The following is a 23471-nucleotide window of genomic DNA, read 5'->3' as shown; positions in this document are numbered from 1 at the left end:
TATTGGGTGGTGTAGAGCTAGCTTATGGGACCAAATGGAGTCCCGCGGGTGAATAAAACTGACAATTCAATATCAATAGATGGAGAGGCCGGAAATATTACATATTATGGCGCAAGCACGACTCTGAACAAATCAACACACTAATATTCAGAATTGCCTCAAAACAAGAAACCATGAAACATCTCAAACCACATCTCCTTTGTGTTCAAGTTACAAATCGTTTGCCTAAAACCTGTAAAACCGATAGTACGTGAAAACCACACGAATTTACAATCTCCGAGATGACGTTTTGAGTGCAACAGAATAATGTTACATCTATAACACACAAAATACACAAGCGACCCGAGGTAAATGTTTGATTTACAAAGATACAACACAATTGACATGATCTACAACAATTCGAGAAATTTATGGCCCCGGTAACCCTACATATTGAAGGTCAAAGCTGAATTTCACGATTCTCCTACGCTGCTCTGTTCTGCATCTTGCAATGGGAATTCCATTTCACAGTCATCAAAGATAGGGATATGTTTCCTTGCACACAGATGAAGATGATCAGTTTAATTTCTCCTTTATAGCTTGCTACTTCATTCTAGACTGAAAAATCATGGCCCTTTCGTATTGAGTGACTTGAGTCCGTACGATCAACTCGAGCTGATTTCCATGAGGATGACTTTGAGAATTTTAATAATAAACCCAGAGCAGAAGAGCACGTAGCTCTCACGACTGCATCTGCTGACTTACTCATTTTTCCTACTAGCGTTTCGAATACCTAGATTTAGACATGAATTTTTGTGAGTATACCATGTTACTCTTAGTTATGGGCCATGACATAAAAAGATAGAACTCGTGTCTAAAAATTACCTGCGCATAATATTGATTCAAGATGTGCTGATCATCGGACAGAGATAGCATACAGCTGGAGAAGTATATAGCATTAGCCTGAATTATCGGCCATGGTGCATCGAAAGCCTGTGATATCAAGAATGTAAGTCAAGTCATTTGGGTACCCGTATTGTGAAAAGAAGAAAAGGGTGGTGTAACCATCTGAATTGCAAAGATTACACCCATAAAATCATAGGGCTTTCATACCATGGTTATGAGGCCTACCACTATTAATGATAGGAAAAACACTAAATTTACTAGCCATTTAGCATAGCAACCAAAAAAAGAAAAAAAAAATTGTATTGAAAATGAAGGTTTTCCAGTCGGGAACCTGTATTGTAGATGCCATGTAAGTATCAAGTCTTAAGGGATGATGCTGAACAAATTGCTTTGTGAGGTCTCTGACAAAACCCTCGTAGTCAGTTCTGAAAAGAGAAAAGTTGGTGTGACTTCATCTATCGCCATATAAGGGCTACTGTCATAATCATCTCATAAATTCAGTCCTCTGATAATATGTCAACACATACCGATGATCATGATTGAAAGAATGCATGTTGAACAAGGGAAGGAGTCCATCCATTTCCAGTAATGGGGCAATTTGTTTCAGAGTAGTCTGTTCACCAGTTCAGAAAAACAAGTTAAAATTGTCTCCATGCATCTTCATGCACACGAGAAGTAATAACGGTAAGCAATTACCCGGCAAGCCTGTCTCACACTAACGTCATCGTCATGCAAATGCAGAACCAAGCGTGGGATTACGGTATGTACCTGGACGTAGTATTACATTTTATTACTATATGAGCTTTTAAATGAAAACCTCTGTCAAGTTTCCATGTTATTCATATATAAAGAATTAAGTGGTAAAAAGTTCTGAACAAAACTGTGCAACAAGTTACTTTCTGAAATAAACAGCCAAAAGAACGAATGAGAATGATAATCTCAATAATTTCTACGCTCATACGTCAGTTCTTCAAAAAGAAAGAAAGTTCTTCCTAAGATCAGAACAAGTAATAGACCTGCTCGAGAAATGCCTCATGTTGTGGACCAATTCCATAGTTACTTAGTGCTCCAAAAGCAGCAAAAGCATTAGCTCGCATCTTCGTATTTGTACATATCTGTTCCATACATGTTGTAATTAGTCAATGTGTCAGCACAATAAAATGAAGTACGCTACAAGCAACATGTAAGATGCCATCTGATTTCCAAATAATGTCTGATATTACATGGATATCCTTTGGCTGACACTTTTTCATAAAATGACTTCCAGGATGAAGGGGAAGGCATAAATTGTTCAGTCCACCAATTTTTCTGTTCTTCGACAAACTTCAAATTTTCCATGCTCTTAATTCTTTTTAAATCTATACTTACAATATTTTACTGACAGTCTAATACCAAAATTAGTAAGGTAACTTTGAGAAGAGATGCTCCTATTAACTGCAATCATAACTCAATTAATTTGGAAACATTTAATCAAATGTAAATTGCAATCAAGATATGGCAATGAAAGTCAAAACCACATTTAATCAGATGTAATCCTTGAATGACCAAATCAAAAATGAAAGAGGCAGCAAGAACCAAGAAAATAATTTGTGAACCAGCATACTGAGAGTGAAGTACTGCACCTGAAGATTTCGAAGCCGCAGAGAAAGACTAAGCAAAATGGGATCCACAGCGTCCTTGGGTGACGACTCAAGCATCTATTATATTAAAAATGAGTGCTCAATTTTGAATTAATACTAAAGATTAATGATTACCAAGGAAAAAAAGTGATCTAAGGAAAATTCTTAATATTTATATAACACACATGCTAATATTATACCCATCAAAAGAAAAGGAGGGAAAAATTCACCGTGAGCAAGCAAGAAACTGCAGTTAATTGCACCAATTCATCGGAATCATCTAGCAAAGCTAATATTACACCCAGAACTTGAGCTGTGTACTGCAACATCTGCATGGATGGTATCTGCAACTCAAAAGTTCAAAATGTCAATTCCTCCAGAATCATAGAATGAAAGATGAAGAGAAAAAAATGAAATAAGATTTAAAACACGCAGTAGGCATACAATTCATTGTAAAGGACAGAGAAATAATGACACCAATTTCAGGCAGGCAGACAAACAAAGCCAGGCTTGAGAATGGACATGTAATTACAGGATATCGTCCAAAGACCAATAAAGCTATTTAGACGCACGAAACTGACACACTAGTTGACACTCTCTAATAGAAGTGTCTTAATAACATTACTCAACTCAACCAAATAATACTCTCTTCTCTTAAGGCCTAGCTCGTCTAGCTTGAGACTGATAGAACCAAAAGATGTGAATGCAAGCACATACTAATTAGTGAAAACTGAAAAGTAAGAAATTATTCATTTTTGGATAAGGTAACCGCTTCATTTTTTAATTGAATAAATCAAAGGAGAATCAAGGGACAAATATAACATGGTGGGTAAAAGGATAAAACGTATGTGTGGAAATCATTTCCCACTAGAGAATTATGGAGGTCAGCTTCCGAGAAAAAAGCTGAAGAAATATAAAAGAAAACTAAATAGGAACATGCACAGAAAAACTCCAACACTCATTCCAAGCACTTTCACAAAAGATTCACTTAACCTGTACTAGTCCTCTCAAACACAAGCGCCTAACTGTTGGAGATTCATCTGAAACATGTCGACACAATACCTCCACAATCTGCTCCAATAGGGATCCAAACCCATCACTGCATTATCAAGAATATTAACTAATAAGACTTTGGAATCAAAGGTTAACAAAATTATTCAACTAATAACACAAAAATGCATGAGTTAACAGTGTATTAAAAGCGTGAGGCATGGGCGAGGTGTCCGAGGGATAGCCCGGCCTAGGCGTGAGGCGAAGCCTCACGGGACCTAAATTTTTTAATACATACACTGAGTGTACACATATGTTATATTAAAAAAAAGAAGATTATTAATCAATAATCACCCTGAGTACACATATATTATAAATATATATACCCACACACACACACACACACACACACAGACATACATATATATATAATAGAGGATGAAAAACACAACGAGCACACATATAACAATGCACGCAGACAACACACACATCCATTATATAAAAAAATAAAAATCAGAAAAAAGGCAGAGAGACAATAGTGCAAGGAAGAGATATGAGGCAGTTAAAATCCTACCCAAAATTTGGGTTTGGGAGTTAAAAAAAAAAACAAAAAGAAAAAAAAGAAAAAAAAAAGCCAAACAGAGACGCTTGGACGCCCTGAGGCACGCCTCCGCCACCTAGGTGGCTCCGGCGACGCCTTCCGCCAACTCCCTCAAAACAGAGGCGGCAACCCTCACGCCCAGCCTCAAAGGCCACCTAGGCGCGCCCTGAAGCGAGCCTTTTAAATAATTGATTAACAATGAGCACAAAACAAGTTAAAATGCTTGCAAAGAACTAAGATCCCAAGTACACAAGAAACTGAAGGAAATAGAGTAAACAGTGGTTACTATGCACATATTATTTGGGTACACATACTTTATTAATTGTATCCTTTTCTATCAAATGAGTAAACATGGACAGGAACAATGATACGGACCGAGATAATTACCAAGATGAAGAGAAAGTAACAAATTGCTGAGAATAATGACATGATGAAAACAGAGTTTGCAACAAGAAGATCCCATGATACAGACATGCCATGGGAATAACAAAATTTTAATGTAACCAACAAAATGTAAAGTGTCTTTGTTGACATCCAACGCATACCTGTAGCGGACAAACTCTGACAGTGCAGCAGCTGCAGCTTCCCTTTGGTATCTTTGGTGTCGATTTAATGATTTACTTAAAATTACACATACGCTTTGAACCTTTAAATAAAAAAGGTAGTATCCATCAAAAAAGAAAATGAAACCACCACAAGCCTTAATTTCCATGGACCATAAAAAACAAATTATGATATTTACAACACAGAATCACTTACCATATAAAGCTCACTACATACCTCGTACTTAAATGCAAGCTACCTTTTTCAACAAATTCGCAAAATGTGATAAGCTTAAACAAATAGGAATTTTATTAATCTCGGTTTCTCGAATGATGATCTTTAAAAGATGACTTCAGATGGTATTTTTTAGTGGAGTGAGCCCAAACGAGCGGTTAGCACCATATTAACTTACTAACTTGTTAGCGCTTGAGCACTTGTCGTAGGACATACATATACATATATATGGGTTAGGATCCAAGGACACACGCTTTTAACACCCATAGAGTCCACTTTGTAATGTATTTCAACAATCTGCACCATCTATATTTTAGTCAATGTTTTAAAGAGTGAAGCCAAAGCGTTTCATGAATAGCCTTGCCTAGGCGATAGCCTCATGGTACCTAATACTTTGTAAAACAATCAAGCAAGCATGCCAAGCAATCAAATATTTGATTAAATTATTATTTCTCTAATTCACATCATAAAGTCATAATAATCTAATAGAAACTAAATTCAAAACATAAAATTAGCACGAATTTTATATAACCCTTACCCAAAATGACGTCATTTTGGGTTTGGGAGGTTTCTTTTAAAACAAAATCAAACGCCCAGGTTGCCTAGGTGCCTAGGCAACAACCTAGGCATTTAGGCTAGTCTATAGCCCAACCGCTGGGCAGAGGTGTTTTTTTCATAGCCCCGCCCCCAAAAATCTGCCTAGGTGACTCTTAAAACTAGTTTTTTAAAACACTGGTTTTAGTACATCATTATTAGATCATCCTTGCAAAAAATTAGACAAATTTGAAACCATAAAGACATTCATTTGTAGTAAAGGAAATGGACAAATACAGTTCTACAAAGAAACTCTAAATTTAATCAACAGTCATATGGTGCATTTGGGTGATATTTGGTAGACATTATCTTTGAGGTAAGACATAAAAGATAGACTGTTGGATTGTTGAAATACATTATGGTGTGGGGCCAACAAAAATGTTTGTCAAAATGTGTGTCAAAAGCGTGTGTCCCCAGATCTTAATATATATATATACACACACACACACACCTTAACTAATAAGCTCAAATATAGTTCCCTGTATAAAATATATTGTGAAAAATGATACACAGTCTTAAATCAAACCAATTACCTCTTTTGGTCTTTTTATCGAGACGCAACATGCTATCTCTCCAATAAGATTGATCCACCTCTCATTTTCATTTTGCTCCCCATCTCTGGCCAAAATCTATAGAAAGAATATCTAAATCACATTCCCTCCATGTTGCAAGATACAACTAAGGAATTCATAAATCAAAGAACTGATATAATTCCGTCTTTATGTGCTTTTCTACCTTTCCCATCTCAAGATCTCCAACACATTCACAGAACGCTTGGAATGCAGTTAAAAGAGCCCTGCAAGAGCATGAAAAAGGGGACAAGTTTTTACAACATTTAACAACATTTAAACCTTACATGTGCTTGAAACTTACACGTGTGTGAGTATTTATATAGACGGCAATGTTCTTTCTATCAGACAGTATGATGTGACGTTAGCATCAAACTGCCAGTTAGAGGTAATATTGTAATTGCAGGTATCAACTTAATAACCATCTGGCAGCCTAATATATCATCGTCTGTTAGTATATAACTATATATAGCAGAAATGTTAGTCTAACAGACTATAAATTTGGACCATTGACTGAGGAGTGATGGGAGAAAGTTGTATGGTTTTCACATGGGCTTTGGTTTCAGCAAATTTTAAAAATTCATCTTTTTCAGTTATTTGTCTTGATTGGAAAGTTGCTATTAGTTAAAATTGTTTATGGACACTTCATAGCTGTTTCATTTTAGAAGGATTTATTTGCATTTTCACTGTTTTTTTGCATTGTTTTCACTTTGTGGACATCTTGTTCACTTGTGTAGTTGTCATGCAATGAAATCTCAGTTCTTTCTCAAAAATAAACAAGGAAAATTCTTGCATGCATCTCGCAAGACAAAATTATCAATAAACAAAAACTGTACTAGATCCTTACCGTAACGGATCATGTTGACCATGGCTAGCTAGACCATGACAACTTCCCAATTGGAGAGTAAGTTCAGCAAGAACAGAAGCATAGTTTTGTTGCACAGCTTTTTTTCCTATTTTACCACCACCTCTGCAACAAGTTTGGAACATGTCAAAGTTGTCTAACATTAACAAATACTACTGAAATTTGATAATCAAAGCTGATTTCTGAAACCTGAAAAATGCAGTTACAGCAATAATAGCAGCTTGCAGAATGTCATCCTCCATTTGACCGTCAACTAAATGGCTAGGATTCTCTCCTTTTTCTGAATCACCCTTAAGGATGGGATACTGGTCAAGGACAGATATGACATGCTCCAGGAACAAAGACGAAAGAACTGTATGCTGGGAAAATGCCTACAAAAAAAAAGGCAAAATAATAAACATTAAAAAAATTTAGAAGATGACTGAATAAATTATGATCAAACTGAATAAATTAAATGAAGAAGATAATACTGCCATACACAATAGAAACTCAAACATTACGTTGACAATATATATGTGCACAATGTATGGATACAATCACACATGAAATAGAGGAGGAGGAGGAGGAAGTGGTGGTGGTGGATGTATCGAAAGGTTGTAAAATTTATTGTGTTTTCTTGCCACTCATAGAATCAACCTAATAGATGAAAATTAGCATTCAGGGGCCAGATTAAGATGGAAGTTTTTTCTTTCTTACTAAACAAGCAAGACATGAGACATTTTCAAGAATTATAGAACTCAATGTCTACGGTGTCACTGGCTCCTGTGGCCCAATTCTATTTTATTAGTGAATCTCGGTCTCTAACACATGTTTGATCAACCAATTAGAACCAGAAGCAACAGATTCAATATAACCATTTGAACTTGTGGTAATGTTTGAGCAAACAAAGAATTCATGACACATAAAAATCTTCTAAATGGACTTACATAAAATGCATCCTGCATTGGCCAGCCACCGCGTAGCCTAGATATATCTTTTGTTACTATGTCCCTTCCAGATGTAGCTAAAACTTCATTGAAGACAACTTTCGAACTAGTGCTCTCAGCTAGAGAAGAAATCTTCTGACAGTTAAGGACTACTTGACAGAGGAGCCTAAAAAGAAACAAAATTATGCAGTTCGGATTATTGAAACACATTGCAACCCAGTAGTGCAGCATAAAAACAGGTATCTTTATAAGAAGAGTGCATATAATATGGGTAAAAGGATACAGCAGCAAGAGTTTCCTGGCGTAAATGCTTCTCAATCACATGGGCTGTAGCCATCAGCAGAGCTTGAGTTGTCCTATAACAGACAAACACACACATATATTCTCTATCAGGGTTACCAAACAAAAAACCTATTTCTTTACCAAAAGAAAGCAAGAAAAGCTCATTGCATTTTTCCCTTTTTCAGAATCTGTTACTGATTTAAAATTTCATTATTAGCCAAACCTTGAAACATCAGTTTCACTCAGCTCAGTTCCCCTTCTTGTGACAAACTCAATTACAGCTTGAATGGCCCCCTCCGCTGATTGCTTGATCTTATCGCATACAGCTGCTGTGCAACCATGCAGGGTGGCTACTAGCTGCAAGATGAAACTGTTGTGTTGTAGTATCGGTTTCAACTTTGGAAACACAATAAAAAAAATGAACTTACCTCACTCTTTGTTAGTAATATACAGACAGAGGAAATAATTCTGTTGAAAACCTCAGATGGATCTATAGAAGCATCCTGGGTACAAAAAGAAAACCAAAGATCATCCTAGTGTTACATTTCCACCCATGACTCCAAACAAAAGATATGATAAAAGCAAAGTAGAGAATATTAAAAAAACAAAAATATGTATGAAAAGAATTGGCAATGAACCTACACTCCTCAAAATAGCTATGACATCCTCAAGCGATGATAAAGCCCTGTAGGATATTTCTATGTCCACACCATAGCTAGTAGTTGATGGCCGTGGAAGTGAAAGCGCAATGCTAAAAAGTTGATCAAGAATCTACAAAGACACAGAGAGAGAGAGAGAGAGAGAGAGAGAGAGAGAGAGTTCAGTCATAGAAAGTAATATTAAGAGATCCAAATGCATTTCTAGTCTTCCAGATAACTATTTCAGAGACTTGTCCAACTTACCTGAGCAGAGGTTTTTCTAACTTCCGAGTTAGTGTCTGCACAACGTGGAAGATACATAATGACCCTGTCTCCCAATGACAATGCCTCACGACTTGGCAATACAAATGCAGCTGGACGTTAAACAAAATAATAAGAATAAGGATAGGTCAAATAAAAACTAAAAGGAAAGCTGTGTCGGGCATTTTTACATGGTAAGTTGGAAAAGTTCCTATGCAAATTACGGTCAATTTGCTTGCTGTGCGTGCAACTTCCTTGGCAGCCCAGGGCACAATTTGCAGTGGTACAAACTGTCCGAAACTTGAGAAGTATCTCATGTACTGCAAGACAACCTCTTCGCCTTTGACAATCCACAGGTGAAGAAACATACTGATCAATTTGTCTCAAGATATGGGATAACTGCTCTGCTCGACTTCTCCCATCTTCTCCGCTAAATTGTCATATGATAACAATCAGAAGCGGTATGGTATGTAAATAAAAGCAAATATACATGGAATATATGAACCCATGCAATTTTTCAATTGTAAGCTCACCATTATATTCCTAATACATGAAAAGTAGCACATATAACTTCATCATCATTATACCTTAAATCAGTAATGGAACACATATAACTCATGGGATCTAGAGAATATGCATATTATAGTGATGTTTGCATACAAAATATATTCTTTGGTCAATGATACATAAGATACATTACGCTTAGGTTTTAGGGATGGACAATTTAAATTATCAGATGTGTGAATTTGATATGCTCAACACGACCCCACGAGTACAGTGGAACTAGAGAAGCATCTATAAGAATTACTTTAGATGGAATGGAGCATATATGGCCACATTGAATTTGAACCTGAGACATACATGAATTTCCCACTTTAAAGTGTCCAACCCAAGTGTTTTAAAAAACTAGCCTCGGGGTGCGCTTAGGCGCCCTTGGAGGCAGGGCTGCTGGGTTTTCGGCTCTGTTTTGTGAGGGTAGGGGTAAGGCGGCGTCGGGGCGCGCCCATGCGTTCAGTTGGGCCTTTCTTTCCTTCCAATTCCAGGTCTATTTCTGCCATTCCTCTGTTTCTCCCATTCCTCTGTGTGCCGTTCTAGTTTCAAGGAAGAAGAAAGAGAGAGTTTCTATCTCCAAATCCTAGTGGCAAAGTCTAACTCTTTTATTTTTTTTGTTTTTTTTATTAATTATTGCCCATTCAGATTCTGCCATCTAGCATTTTGATTAGCCAAGATTTATTTCTCTTGAAATTTCCTATAACTACTCCACTCAGCCATTATTTCCCTTAAATTCCCTATAATAATTGCTCCACTCAATCTTTATTTCATTTTATATTCCTTATAATAGCTCCACTTAGCCCTTATTTCCTTTTGAATTGCCTATAATTGCAACATTCTGCCTTTATTTCCTTTCAAACTCCCTAGAATTGTGGCCAGTCAACCTTATTTCTCTTGAAGTTCACTATAATTGCTTACAAGAAAATAAATACTTACAACATTTTAAGACTACATGACATAATTTCCAAGTACAACTACGCTTAGTAATGAAGAAGAACATATCATATTTGGCTTAGTTATATTTATATTTGTTTTACAAAATATTATACTATATATATAATTATATATGCAATATATATTAAGTTATTTAGGTCCCATGAGGGTTCGCCTCACGCCTCACGCCTCACGCCTCACGCCTAGGCGGGGCTATTCATGGAACGCCTTGCCTACGCCTCCGCCTTTTAATACATTGCCCAACCAACTAACAATGAATGAAGAGGTTTTCATATTTGGATAAATGAATGAAGAGGCTATAAATCTATGTATGGAAATGCAAGGCTTAGAATTTCGTGACGGAATAATTTCAAATTCTCAACCTCTATCAAAGTGGAATCTCACCCATATCCAAAATTATCAGAAATCCAGAGATAGCATTTGGTTACTTTCATAGAAAAAGAAACAACAAAAAAACTAAAAGCACAGCAGTCAAGCAAGAGTTGGGAAAGGATGACAGATTGATGTGCACTCCCAAGAAGCATATATCATGTTATTTAAGATAAATGCTACAAGAAATGCATATATCATGTTATGTAATGTACCTTGTAAGAAGAATTGCACACAAGAGAGTGATAAGATTGTTGATAAGAGGATTGATAACATCCACTGGATCATTTGGTAAAGCAAAGAACCCTAAGGTGGCCTGTCAAAATTATCACAATCAACAAGATGTATTAGCCACCAACCAAGAATTGGGTTTACCAAAATAACTAGTGCGTCAGAATACAAAAAACTGCAAACCTTTAAAACATGGTTTCTGGTTTCAATTGTTAGTTTTGGCTCAACGGAGACCAACGTAGTACAGGCACTTAAAGCACGAGCCTGTAGAAATTCAAGAAGAGAAAAATTGAGAAAGTTACAACGTAAGTTAATCATTACCTTTAGGCTGTGTTTGTTTCAAAATTATGTTCCACGAACTATAGTTGGGAAACAAAATATATGGGAGAAAGTTTTCCTCTCATATTTAATTTTGATATCACATTGATTAGATTTCTTGACAGTTTCTAAAGGGAAATAATTGAAATAATTGTATAACGATTTAATTGAAATTTTCATTTTCTGAAAACTTAGCTTCATAGCTCTTAAAATTTTATATTTATGGTTGTAGCCTTATAGGGAACATATTTTTCGGGAATCAATTGCCAGGATTTTCCTAGTTGTCAGAAAAATTATGTGGCTCAAACGCAAAGAAAATTGTGTTTTCCCAGAAATTACTTCTTTTTTTCCCCAAAGTTTTCTCTCTTTTGGAAAAACAAACACAAGCTCATTGCATACCACGGATAAAACCAATACTGTATATTACTAACTTGTGTGTGCAGAAATTCAAGAGTAGAATCGGAGAAGCTTTCACTATCATCTCGGCCCATCAAAGTTAATATATAGTCAAGCATTTGGTCCCTTCTTTTTAATGGAAAGGATGAGCCACTTTCTGCAGCATTAATGACAGCGCGACCTGAAATATCAACAATAAGCTTCTGTTAAAGATGCATTGTACTAACAGTTGCATACCATCTAAATCATTAGGCACAGAACATATGTGTCCAGCAACAGATTTTTCAGCTTATGATAAACTATAATAAATAGCAATATTTCACATTATTTTGGCCAATATCAAAGCCTTTTCCTAACATAAACATGTGTACACTACAACATCACCCAATGTATTGATAAATTATATCACTATCAGCAATATCTACCATATCACCACCTACGTCTTTTAGAGAGTTTAAGTTAGACTCTCCAGCATATATGTGTCCTTTAGCATGTACAATTACACTAAACCTCAAATCATTCTATATCCCAACTTTCCTAAGATTCGGCAAATATCTTAGGTACATACAAACAAACAGGCAATTCATTGAAAGCAATCTGGCTAGATGGGTTAAACATTCCGGAATCAACCCTATAAGAACCACATGAACAAGAACCAACCACACCAAATGGCCTCAAACCCTATGGAAACACACATGAAAGAACAAAATTTCATGTGCCAATCAAAAAGAAAAAATTAATTCAAGAGAAACCTTACTCTTAGCAAGATGTATCCCAATTCAAGAGAAACAAGCTTAGGTGAATTTTTTTCCTTTGAGCAAAGTTTTACTTGGTGTCTTTTATCACTGATAATGGTAAAAAGAAGAAACAGAGAAACAAGTGCTGGGGATAACTCTGGGAGTTCAAACTTAAAAAGAAAAACATGGAAATAAACCAAATTCATAAATGAAGTTCATGCAAGTTTTGCAAAACAATTTTCAAAGTAATTATAAAAATAACACCAGATTTCATACAAACCTAGTAAATCAATAGCAGTAATAACTGCCTGCTTTGCAGTGGGATGTCGCACATGAAGAAGCCGAGAGAGCATATTAGTCCCCTGCAAGAGAAATAAGTAATCAATCTTTAATTGCAGAAATTCTACAAAACTCACTAACACACTTGGCCATATTCAATTCATCGTGAGGTCAGAATTCAAACCAATGCAAATATCTAGACTTTTAAGGAATACTCACTTTAACATTAAACCACCAAAATCATTTGTCAAACCTCAATAACTCAGATTTGTATGATCTTCCTCCCATGTTATTGACTCTTACTGTACTGTATTCATACCTTCCGAGGAAGAAATTTGAACCCAGCGAGAGAGAGAGAGAAGTTGGTACAAAGACAAACTTTGGAAAGACCTTTAAAATGCTTTGAATTTTTCTCAAAAAACAAATGCTCAATAGTAACTGGTCTAAGAAGTTATAAATTCAAAGAGAAAAACAGGATACCTCTTAAACATATTAAGTAAAAGGCATTAGACATTAATTTTAATTACACAATTACAATATCTGACAGTGGCAGATTACTATGTAAAAGCTCACTAAAAGGAATCTGAAATCAAAAGGTCATCACTAATTGCTTGCTCAAAAATCCATGTCATGGGACCACATGACTTTATTTCTGGTATAATGTGTGAGACTACAGTTTGAATATGTTGTAATAAAATTCAAGCCATTAGACCACATGACTTTATTTCTAGTATGAGTCAACAACACTCAAACTGGATTGTGCTAAAGAGCTATTCTTAGCCAAGTAAACGCATATGAATGAATGGGTAACCAGTTTCACCAACATCTCTAATTAGAAACAATGAAAAATGAAGGGGTAAGCTTATGTGGAGCACAAAGAGTATATCTCTATTTTTAAATTTACATTTTGTTTTCATATCATTAGCAGTTTCGCAATATAAGTTCCCAGAATATAAAGAAAAGAGAAAAACATAATCTTGTTCTTTCTTGGTAGTCAGAGGGGCTAAGAAAAGGACGAGGTATCATACAACAAGTGCGTCTATTCTGGCTTCAATAACCGTTGATGGAGCATATTTTGCAGCATATCCGTACATTAGAGCCAAAGCAGCATGTATATCATCAGATTCTTCTGTTTTGAAATCATCAGAGAAAAAAGATAGGAATCTGCAATATATGAAGCAATGTTTATGTCATAAACCATAAGAAATATATATATTTTACAGATCCACCTAAGAAGTAAACAGTGAATTGGAACTCAGAAATAAAAAGAACCAGAGGGGGGAGAACCTAGAATCCACAAATTGCATCCAGCATAATATTTAAAGTACCAAAATCTTTAAAACAAAGACAGCAATGTTTCTGGGGCGGGAGAAGAGAGAGAATCATACAGAGAATCTAACAACGTAAACTCAATAAAATAAATGCATCAATGTATAGAATTGAAGAAGACTGGTAAGAACCTTCGGAAGATACTATCCCCAACATTATCCAGAATGCCCTTCAGCTTTTCCAGGACAGTGTCCAAGTGGGATGCTGCAACCTGGAAGTGGAGAGGCCAAAAGTAATGAATCACAAACCCCATAAAGATGGAAGAGCAGAAAATAAAACCACGAAAAGTAACATACCAATCCCATGGCTTTTGCCAGACCAAGCCTATTGGTTGGATTTGTGATGTTAGCTTGTGTATACATCCAATCTATCTTATGACGGACATAAGCCCTGTCATTAACTTTTTGAAGAAACACGCCAAAGCAGCTGCAATAAAAAAAATTACAATTACATATTAAGCACCTCTCAAATCAAAGGTTTCAAGATAGCTTCTTGAGTTGAAGGATGGCCACAAAAGGCCCTAAGATTGGCGTACATAGAAATTCCAATAAATATGGAACCAAAATGATAACTGCTGGCCAAATTTAAGCTTACATTATGAGTTAAAAGCTGTTTTATACTAATATATGAACTAAGGCATCACAATGTTAGATTTCTGCTTCAGCATTTTTGAGGATCATTTTGCTAGGAAGTTAACGTGGGTAGTGTCAAATGCTAGGGACACTTGTACCCATCACAATTGCCCAATCTCAATTTGGGTAGTATTGAACTACAAGGGAGACGGGAACGCCATATGCTCAAATGAAACAAAGTGCAACAATAGTACAATACACTTATGTAATAGATAGTTTTCACAAACAAAAAGGGAAATTGGGGTCTTCTACTCGATAAACCTTCATCAATAGCCCTAAACAAAGCCAAATTACCAATGTGGTGGTGCACAGTAATTTAGAGCATTCAAACTGATAATAGAACAGTAAAAGATAAGAAACAAATAAAAAATATATCAGAATCTAACTAAAACCAAAATGAATGATAAACCAAGTATTACAATGTGAAGCCAACCTAAATATCAACTTCAACAAATCAAGATTCCAACCCATTCAGCATCAGAAGATGACAGCACAACACCCAAAATTCAAATTACTGTACTTTCCGTTTGCCAATTATTTGCAAACAACCCTACGGATTACTTTTGCAGATAAGAAACAAAATTTCATTAAAACCAAAATATTAAAAAGCTTAGTCTACAAGATGCCCACTACAAACAACACAATCGAGGAAACTCAATCTACCAAAAATAGTTCACACACCCAACGAGTATTAAGCCAGTAAAAGACCTGTCATTGCTAAGTTGCTAACATTGGAAAGAAGATCTCCTTTTGGAGCATAATAATACAATATGAATCTAAACATGCTTTGGAATATCAACATTGGTTTAAAAGGAATAATACCGATGAAGAAGTGCTGAGTGTTCATCATCAGATGTATAAAGTTCATATTGTTGGGTAACAGCATTCCCAAGGGATCTCATCCAGTCAGCATCTTGAATAACATCCAAAGATTCTGCAAAAAACTGCCAGACAAAACAAAGAGATGCATCAATCTTATTGTCAGTGAGGACATTTGTTTCAGCTGCCTTTTATATTATTTTTCACAATACTAATGAACGTGTTTAGACAGACACAGTTTAGAAAACAAATTTCTGAAACCGTTCATAATTTTTCTTGTTCATTTGGAACATAGCTCTCAAATTCAATGGCCAAGAATTAGAAATTCATGTTTGAAGAAGCAATTAGAGTATGCTTCCATTGAACTAATTGATTAGCAGTGGAATCATGAGTTGATATTTCCATCATCCCCAAAGCCAACACGAGTTCTTTACCTAAAAAACAATAGGAATGTTGCTGAAGAAAGGAACAGATATCACTGAGTTCCACAGTTGAACTGAACTTACATTGATTATCATGTCGTCCCAAGTTTCTTGATAAGAAGGATCCTGCTTTAAATCTTCTGTGTCACTAACATATGCCTTTAATTTTGGAATCTAGAGCTTACCAAAGAAAAAAATTAATTAGACTATATTACTAGCCATTTTATTTTTCTTGTACTTGAGTCAAGAGAATACAACAACGAAAATTAAACACTTTAGAGTGAAACATTTTACCAATTATTTTGACAGGAAACAAAAATTTGAAAATCTTAACAAAAACAGGAAAGAGAAGTCCATCACGAATATAACAGAAACGCCTCCACCTCCAACAGAAAAAGTACAAAAGCAAAAAAAATCATGAAACAAACTAAAAAGGGAACAGGGAACTCTGCAAAAGAAGTTGCGTAAGACAAATCATATCATAATCTGGTACTGCTTTTTCTTTTGTTTCTTAAAGTAAAACATTTTGTTGCATGGCTATTTAATAAACCAATTAAGTTTTGAAGATATGAATTTACTTATAGCCCAATTATAAAATATTCCAGCTCTAACAAGCTCTAGCTTAAGTACTGAAATTTTTAGCTGCATAATGATATACCTCATCTTGCCAAAACAAGGTGATATTTTTTGGAAAGAGAGGCGCCAGATGACAAAGAACCTGCAATGCAATACATGAAAACAAATATTTCATCATTGAGGATTACAAACTATCTCAGAATAAGATGAATAATCCCCAGATCATAAGCAATATCATTTGTTTAATATTTTGTTTCTTTGAAAAGAAAGAGAACAAACAATATAATGAAATTCCTCCACTTCCAAACCTTCTAATTTTATTTAAGAAAATCATAATCAACAGCATAAGTACAGCTCATTTCCAGGCTAAAACCACTCTAAAAGGGAATAAGATATGCATACTGTCAAAATCTGACTCGCCCGCTGCTCCCTTGCTAAAGGATCATGCAAAAGCACCACCAAACGAACAAAAAGCTCCTTAAAACACAATTAAAACAATGGTTTCTGGATCAATTTTTTGTACTGCACAAGGAAAAGTCTAAAGCTAGATTTAGAAGGAATTCTACCTCTGGATTTGGCAAATCAGCACGAGCTTTGCACTCAGAGAGCATGATATCACTATTAGATGCTCTATGCCTGCACAATTCTGAGATGCATCTGCAAACCTGTAGCAAGAAGCCAATGTTCAATTCATTGGGACGAATTATACAAAATGCATTCAATAAATCACAAGTCCACCAGAGAAAAGAAGGGAAAAAAAAAAAAAAAGCAAAACTGCATTTTAAATAAAACAGCTAAAATTTGGGTATGTAATATAACTTCCCTAAGCAAAAGGGATGTATAATAATATAAGGATGTAAAGGATGTCCTACCATAGCAACTGCACCAGTATAAGCCTGGGGAATAATCATCTTTAACAGAAAAGGCCAAAGTATATGCTGCAGACAAAAATATGTCAAACAATTTTTTCTAATTTACGTACGTGTACACAAAAATCCCTTTAAAAGCATAAAAAATGTACATTTGTCAATTTGGCATACCTCCATTTCAGGGATCGTAATAGTCAGCAGAAGAAGGCCCTTTTCACAGATTGCCCTCAACTCTGTCGGACAAATTGGCCCAATCTTCACCTTAAGAACAAGAAGCTAGTATTAATGCTTAAAGCATCTGGGAGGCAATAAAAATTACTTTTGTGGAATCTCCCCCACAAACATTAAGATTTCATCAACTTTAAAATCAAAATATAAATTTCTTTTGTTGTAGTTAAGTAAGATCAGTAGCAGCATTAGAACTTCCAAATAAATAAAATCAGATACGAACCTCTGATCTCTTGTATTGGAAAGGTATATAGGGGTTGCCTGATGCATCCTTCGACCTCTCAAAATCACTTCTATCCTTATCTGTTAAAGAACAGTGACGCACAAGATATTCTACAAACAGCTCCCCGGATGGACCAATTAAGTAACAATGAGAAGCCATAACAACTATCAACTACACCAAAGAAAATGCAATCCAACATTAGGACATAGGAAAAGCAAGAGTGTTCTACTGAATGTTTAGAAGAAAATAGAAAACAGAGAAAGGTGCCTAAGGGTTAAGAACTATAAGTTCATACGACATACCTCTGAAAGCGCCTTTCGGACACCTAAATTTTGCTCATCTATCAAGAACTGTACAGCTTCAACAAGAAAAGGCCGTTTACTGTGCCAAGCTTCAGACAACCTCCAAATAAAATCATAAGAATGTTAGATCATGTAAGAGAATCAAAATATTAATTACCAACAAAACAACAAAAGGTCAAAAAACCTTGGTAAGAGATGTTTTAGAACACATAGTGCACCAAACGTCAAAGGTTCTTCCTTCAATCTGCATTTCTAGTCGCAAAAAATAAAAAAGAAAAGAGACTATTATATTTTGAAAACTAATACATAAAATCAACACCAGCTCCACGTTTACTCTAGATAAACACTTAGTAGTAAGAAGAAACATGATGGAAAGGATACGTACATTTATAAGGAAGACAAATAAATCCTCAGGGTATATCAAGCCAACTGTCAGGAAGCAACGCTGAACTTCGTTGTAAGTCTGCCCAGAATGGAAACAACTCAAACATTGGGAAAAAGTAAAATACCAAATTAACAATTGAGTGCTGAAACGGTTAGCCATCAACATCTGCAGACAACTACAGAATCTCTATGGACAAAGTACATGAAGCAAAAGGCAGGAACTTGTGTTATTTGAACAAAAAATAAGGAACACATTTTAACCTTCAGTCCAACTGAGAAATCTGAGTGTTCTTTGTTGTCATTATTGATGCAAACCACCGGCAGGAGTGTTGATAAAATAATTGTAAGCTCCTGAAAACCACCATGAGTACAAAACAACACAATATAAACAATACTAGCATCGGAAAGAATATTAATAGTATTCCGAAAGTAACTAATATTAGTAGTATTCTGAAAGTAACTAAAGGTAATTCGGCCTATGGTGAATAATATGGCCATACTGATGGCCTCACTTTACTACAACAGATTAGGTGTTTCATTCCTTTAAAATTGGTCACAAGGTTGAACAGGAAAAAAACGCAGCAGTTCTTAAAGATAAAAACCATCAACAACCTCAACTTTTCTGTGCAAGAACAATATCCAAAAACTTCAGCACCAACAAACTAAATAAGAAAAAAAAGAACATAATATGTTTTTCATTACCTCAAAATCAAGTAAAGGAGGACCACTTTCTGACAGTATAGAAGCATTTAAGAGATTGTGAAGACTGCATGTTGCCAAAAAGGTAATATCTTGATCTCTTTTATACCTGGTCGACGGGATAAAGAAAAAGCTACAAACGTTACTGACGTGTAAAAAATTTAGTGAAGGTGTGTATATCCATGTATGCCTTTGAAAATATACAAGTGCAATACGGGTTTAGGAACTATATCATCAAAGACTTGTCTACAAAACATTTATTTGTAGTGCAGGAGCAGGAAGTACTGTTTCATGATAAATCAATCTTACAATTCCAATATTGTGGGGACAAGTCTGGGTAAAGCCGCCTTTAATTGTGCCCGGTTAATAAGGCCAACCATCTGTCCTAATGCATCTACAGATGACATGCGAACCTATTCAAGAAAGAGTTTATTAAATTTATAGAAACCAGATTCCAATGCCATTAGTTCTCATGTCTATAAAAACGAAAAAGTGTAAAGTATCATACATCCAGCAAGAGAGAGAGAGAGAGAGAATCAGAAACAAGGGATACACGACACTCATTACGTAGGAGTGTTACACTTCACCTAAGCATACAGTTGGGAAGAAACAAATATACCTTTGGTAAAACTCTTCACAAATTTATGCCCAACTAAGCATAGATACATGATTCATCTTAAAGAAAATAGAAAGCAATTAAAACAATGAGGCACCATTAGAGTGAAATAAGAAAGAAGACTAAAATGTGTTTCCCAAAATGAAGTATTTGACTGAGTTTAACTTTATAGTAATAACAACTACCAAGATGTAGTTGCAATTAAAGGTTGTGGGAAAACAAAATCACCATGGAAAATAGAAATTACAATAAGAAATAGAAACAACAATATTTTTCAAACCTTTAGATCTCGTGAAGCAGCCCAAACTTTCAATAAAAGCTCAAAAACAGAATTCAGAAATGACCTGCACTAAGTGATATTCATTCATTAAGACAAGAAGTATAAAATAGGCATAGGAATAAGAAAATAACCAGGACTGAAGAAACTGTAATGCTAAGAACAACTGATAGTTTATCTCACATGATGTCACCATCCAAAGGTGAATGCGAAGGGATATCCAGGCTATACTGCCAAACAGCCTGACACCAGCACTTAATAGCTGAAAAGAACAGGAAAGATGGTAAACATCGTTAGCAAACTTATTGAGTAAATTAGTATAGTATATTTTATTGAACCTGTGTCAAAAAATAAGCGGGGGGAGAGAGAGAGAGAGAGAGAGAGAGAGACAGACAGACAGACAGACAGACAGAGACAGAGACAGAGACAGAGACAGAGAGGTAAAAATATGTGCCTAATTGCAACTAGAAAACAAAATAATTTTACAAATGAACACACACAGATTGTTGAGAGTTTATCTACATTTAAAAATGGAAGCATTGCCAGTATTTTAAAGGATCTTGGGCATCTCTATCCATTGCCAATTGGTTTTTGGTTGAATACTCTAATCCTATCATGGAAGTGTGTGGTAATTAACAGGTGACGAATGGCCAGAATTTCTCTATAAGGTTGGAGACACTATTAATACAAACTTCCATAACCTTCTCAAGTCACTCTGAAATGTCAAATGAACAAATGTGTTAAGGGTTTGATTTGGTTAATTAATGTGGCAGCCAACACACAAACCTATTTTCTTTTGTTCTTGATTTTAGATGAAAGAATGACATGGAACCAGTGTTTAAAGTTTGTAAGTTATACGGTGTGTTTTGATACAAACTTTCTTATGCAACTTTGACCGTGTTTACTACAGCATTTAACAAATAGTTCCGCAGTCTACCAAATAATCAAGACCTATTTACACCAATTTCACTTCACAATATTAGAAGCAAAGATCAATTGAACAAGAAGGGAAAGTGGTCAATAACAATTCAGCATACCATTAGCAAAAATAGGCCGATGGGCATCTCGTACATTTCCAAGAATAGGTAGAACCCGTGAAAGCACACCTTTCAATCGTGGGGTGAACTGCAATGCTTCAATAAGATTAAAGCAAAAAAGGTATGGGACATTTTAGTTTAATCCAAAATATAAAACCAAGTAACATATGGGATCCCAAGGTGGAAGAGAAGCACAAAGAAAGGAAAGTTTAATACTAACCATCAGCATGGGCAAAGTCTGCTAGTATCTGAACCATAGCTGGTAAAGCTGAGTTTGGCCCAGGCAAATGAAGAAAAATTTCTTCCATCATCTGCCAAATCAAGAAAAGAAAAGAAAAGGCCAATTAAAAGAAGAGTTAATGAAGAATCTCACGGGGAACTGGGAAGGAGCAAGGTAGGGAGGACAGGTAGAAGGAGAGGTAGTGTGTACGTGAAATCATAGTATAAGTGTAAATCGTCCATTTCTGCTAAAGATTGGGGTTGGCCCAACATCCCACAATCCAAAGAAAAGGGATGTGATCAGTTAAACAGAAATATATGCTAATAAAATATTACATTATCAGCTTTAGGCAGAATTACTGAATGCTTCTCAATTATTTAAAAAATGGAAAAAGCCTGACAAAGCCCCATCTTAAACAATAAATAATACTGTAGATTTGGTTGATGCAAGAACTTTCTAATAATATTGAGATAGCTTGCCCTAAACAGTAAACATCCAGGATCATTTAAGTCTGGGAAGACAATTATATTCAAAATGCAGAGGCAGTCAGCCCTAACTAAGCCTCTTGTTATTTCTTTGCAAGGTTATTTTCTCATTAAAAAAACTGCTGAGCAAACAGCAAAAAGTATCCATACAAACCATTTTTACCATTTTATAGCCAAAATTGAAATTTTTACAAAAAATAATTGATAAATCCGTATCCTATATGAGTATCACATAGCATTCCAGTGTTAGATTTCAGTTACTTTGGTGAGTGACAACCAAGATTATGGACAAGCCATTTTTTCCGTTGTACAATCTAAGCCTCAAAGTGGGCTTTGTAGATGAGTACCTTGGCAGTCAAGTCATGCATGATATTTCTGATTAAAACAAAATGTCACATCTCACAGGCGCTTGAAAGAAAAAAAGAGAATATACTACTATTTTTCAGTTCATCCTAAGAGGTGTTGTAATAAAAAACGAAAGATAATCAGTTCTAAGATGTAAATGAAAACGTAAACTTTGTTGTAAAACTACAAAACTTACTAGGTCTGGCAAATGTCTGCCGATTGAAACAAGAACAGCTGACGCAGCTCTTTGCCAGTCTGCATTGAGCTCCTAAATCAAAGAGAACAATTCAATCATGCAAGTAGTTCTACTATGAGATCAACAAAGCATCATCAGGACGAAGAACACAAAAGTACCTTCGAGGATATGATTTCGGCCGTTGCAATCTTAGCAAGCTTAGCCATGAAAGGAGGGTCGACATCATCCTTGTCCAAGGCTCGAACACCATATGCCATTACTTGGAAAACCCCAGCCATGTTACCAAAACGCTGAAACAAACATACAAAAGAAACCGAACAAAAACCCAAATCTCACTACACATTCAAATTGATAAAAATATAAAAACAAACCATAACAAATGCAATTCCAAAATAATAGACACAAAGGACTGAACTTTACCCGACGCCCTCCTCGCGAAATGGCCGAACAACAATCAAGCACTAGAAGAGGGTTTCTGCAAAATATCAATTGCAGTTCAATATATATCAGTGTACACATATAAACTCAACATATATATATATATAGAGAGAGAGAGAGAGAGAGAGAGAGAGAGAGAGTACAGAGCAGCAACGTCCTTGAGGGAGGCAATGGAGGCCTCCCTGACGATGGGAGATTCATCAGCGAGTAACGAAACCAAAACTTGAACAGCCTCTGAGATCAGAGCTCACCAAACAGTCAAAATTACAATATCAGAGAATCTCAATTCGGAGAAAAATTAAATAAAATATCAAAATTTAATATTTGATTGTTCAATTGGCAACTGAAAGTACCTGGAGCAGGAATTGAACTTCCAGAGCTCGAAGACGCCATTGAAGAACCAGAAGAAGAAGGGGAAAAAAGAGGGATGGATGTTCGAGAAGAATACACACACAGTTTTAAGAGCCTGCGGCAATTTTATTTCCCCCACAAATTTTTCAACGGTAAACGGTAAATTGTTTTGCCGCACCA

The 23471-nt window shown here is 35.6% G+C and overlaps 1 protein-coding gene across 2 annotated transcripts; it reads right to left on the bottom strand.

Moving 5' to 3' along the window:
• Nucleotides 1-124: 124 nt before the first annotated feature.
• Nucleotides 125-23471, bottom strand: LOC137744133 (ARM repeat superfamily protein). 2 transcript variants are annotated; one of them, XM_068483998.2, is made up of 51 exons: nt 23294-23471; nt 23084-23174; nt 22923-22977; nt 22661-22792; nt 22503-22574; nt 21477-21567; nt 21257-21352; nt 20403-20481; nt 20223-20286; nt 19636-19739; nt 19330-19435; nt 18889-18978; nt 18629-18706; nt 18428-18495; nt 18244-18343; nt 17942-18112; nt 17662-17751; nt 17494-17559; nt 17188-17286; nt 17024-17098; nt 16704-16763; nt 16130-16219; nt 15627-15748; nt 14469-14598; nt 14304-14383; nt 13872-14007; nt 12845-12926; nt 11863-12008; nt 11297-11377; nt 11098-11198; nt 9199-9437; nt 9011-9120; nt 8751-8879; nt 8537-8611; nt 8332-8465; nt 8110-8182; nt 7827-7958; nt 7090-7271; nt 6883-7005; nt 6202-6262; nt 6000-6095; nt 4641-4741; nt 3498-3603; nt 2735-2848; nt 2508-2582; nt 1902-2000; nt 1582-1653; nt 1413-1498; nt 1217-1310; nt 865-972; nt 125-772 (listed from the first exon to the last, which is right to left on the bottom strand). In XM_068483998.2, the coding sequence occupies exons 1-51, from the start codon at nt 23331-23333 to the stop codon at nt 593-595; spliced, it is 5184 nt and encodes a 1727-aa protein (XP_068340099.1). In that variant the 5' UTR covers nt 23334-23471; the 3' UTR covers nt 125-592. The 2 variants fall into 2 exon arrangements, with proteins under 2 accessions (XP_068340099.1, XP_088537440.1); XM_088681314.1 differs by lacking the exons at nt 125-772; nt 865-972; nt 1217-1310; ... (5 more) ...; nt 3498-3603; nt 4641-4741 and adding an exon at nt 4774-4928.

The sequence above is a fragment of the Pyrus communis genome, chromosome 12 (assembly GCF_041283825.1).
Source record: "Pyrus communis isolate YQ-2024b chromosome 12, ASM4128382v1, whole genome shotgun sequence".
NCBI lineage: Eukaryota > Viridiplantae > Streptophyta > Magnoliopsida > Rosales > Rosaceae > Pyrus > Pyrus communis.
The sequence above is the reverse complement of the archived record's forward strand: the minus strand, read 5'-3'. Positions and strand labels throughout refer to the sequence as shown.

What these genes read in the sequence shown, in the direction of transcription:
- LOC137744133 (XM_068483998.2), bottom strand. Translation starts at nt 23,333, where the DNA reads ATGGCGTCTTCGAGCTCTGGAAGTTCAATTCCTGCTCCAG. An exon ending in CCTTTGGATGGTGACATCAT is followed by an intron (nt 20,287 to 20,402) that starts GTGAGATAAACT and finishes CACTTAGTGCAG; the next exon opens with GTCATTTCTGAATTCTGTTT. An exon ending in ATTTCTCAGTTGGACTGAAG is followed by an intron (nt 18,707 to 18,888) that starts GTTAAAATGTGT and finishes CATTCTGGGCAG; the next exon opens with ACTTACAACGAAGTTCAGCG.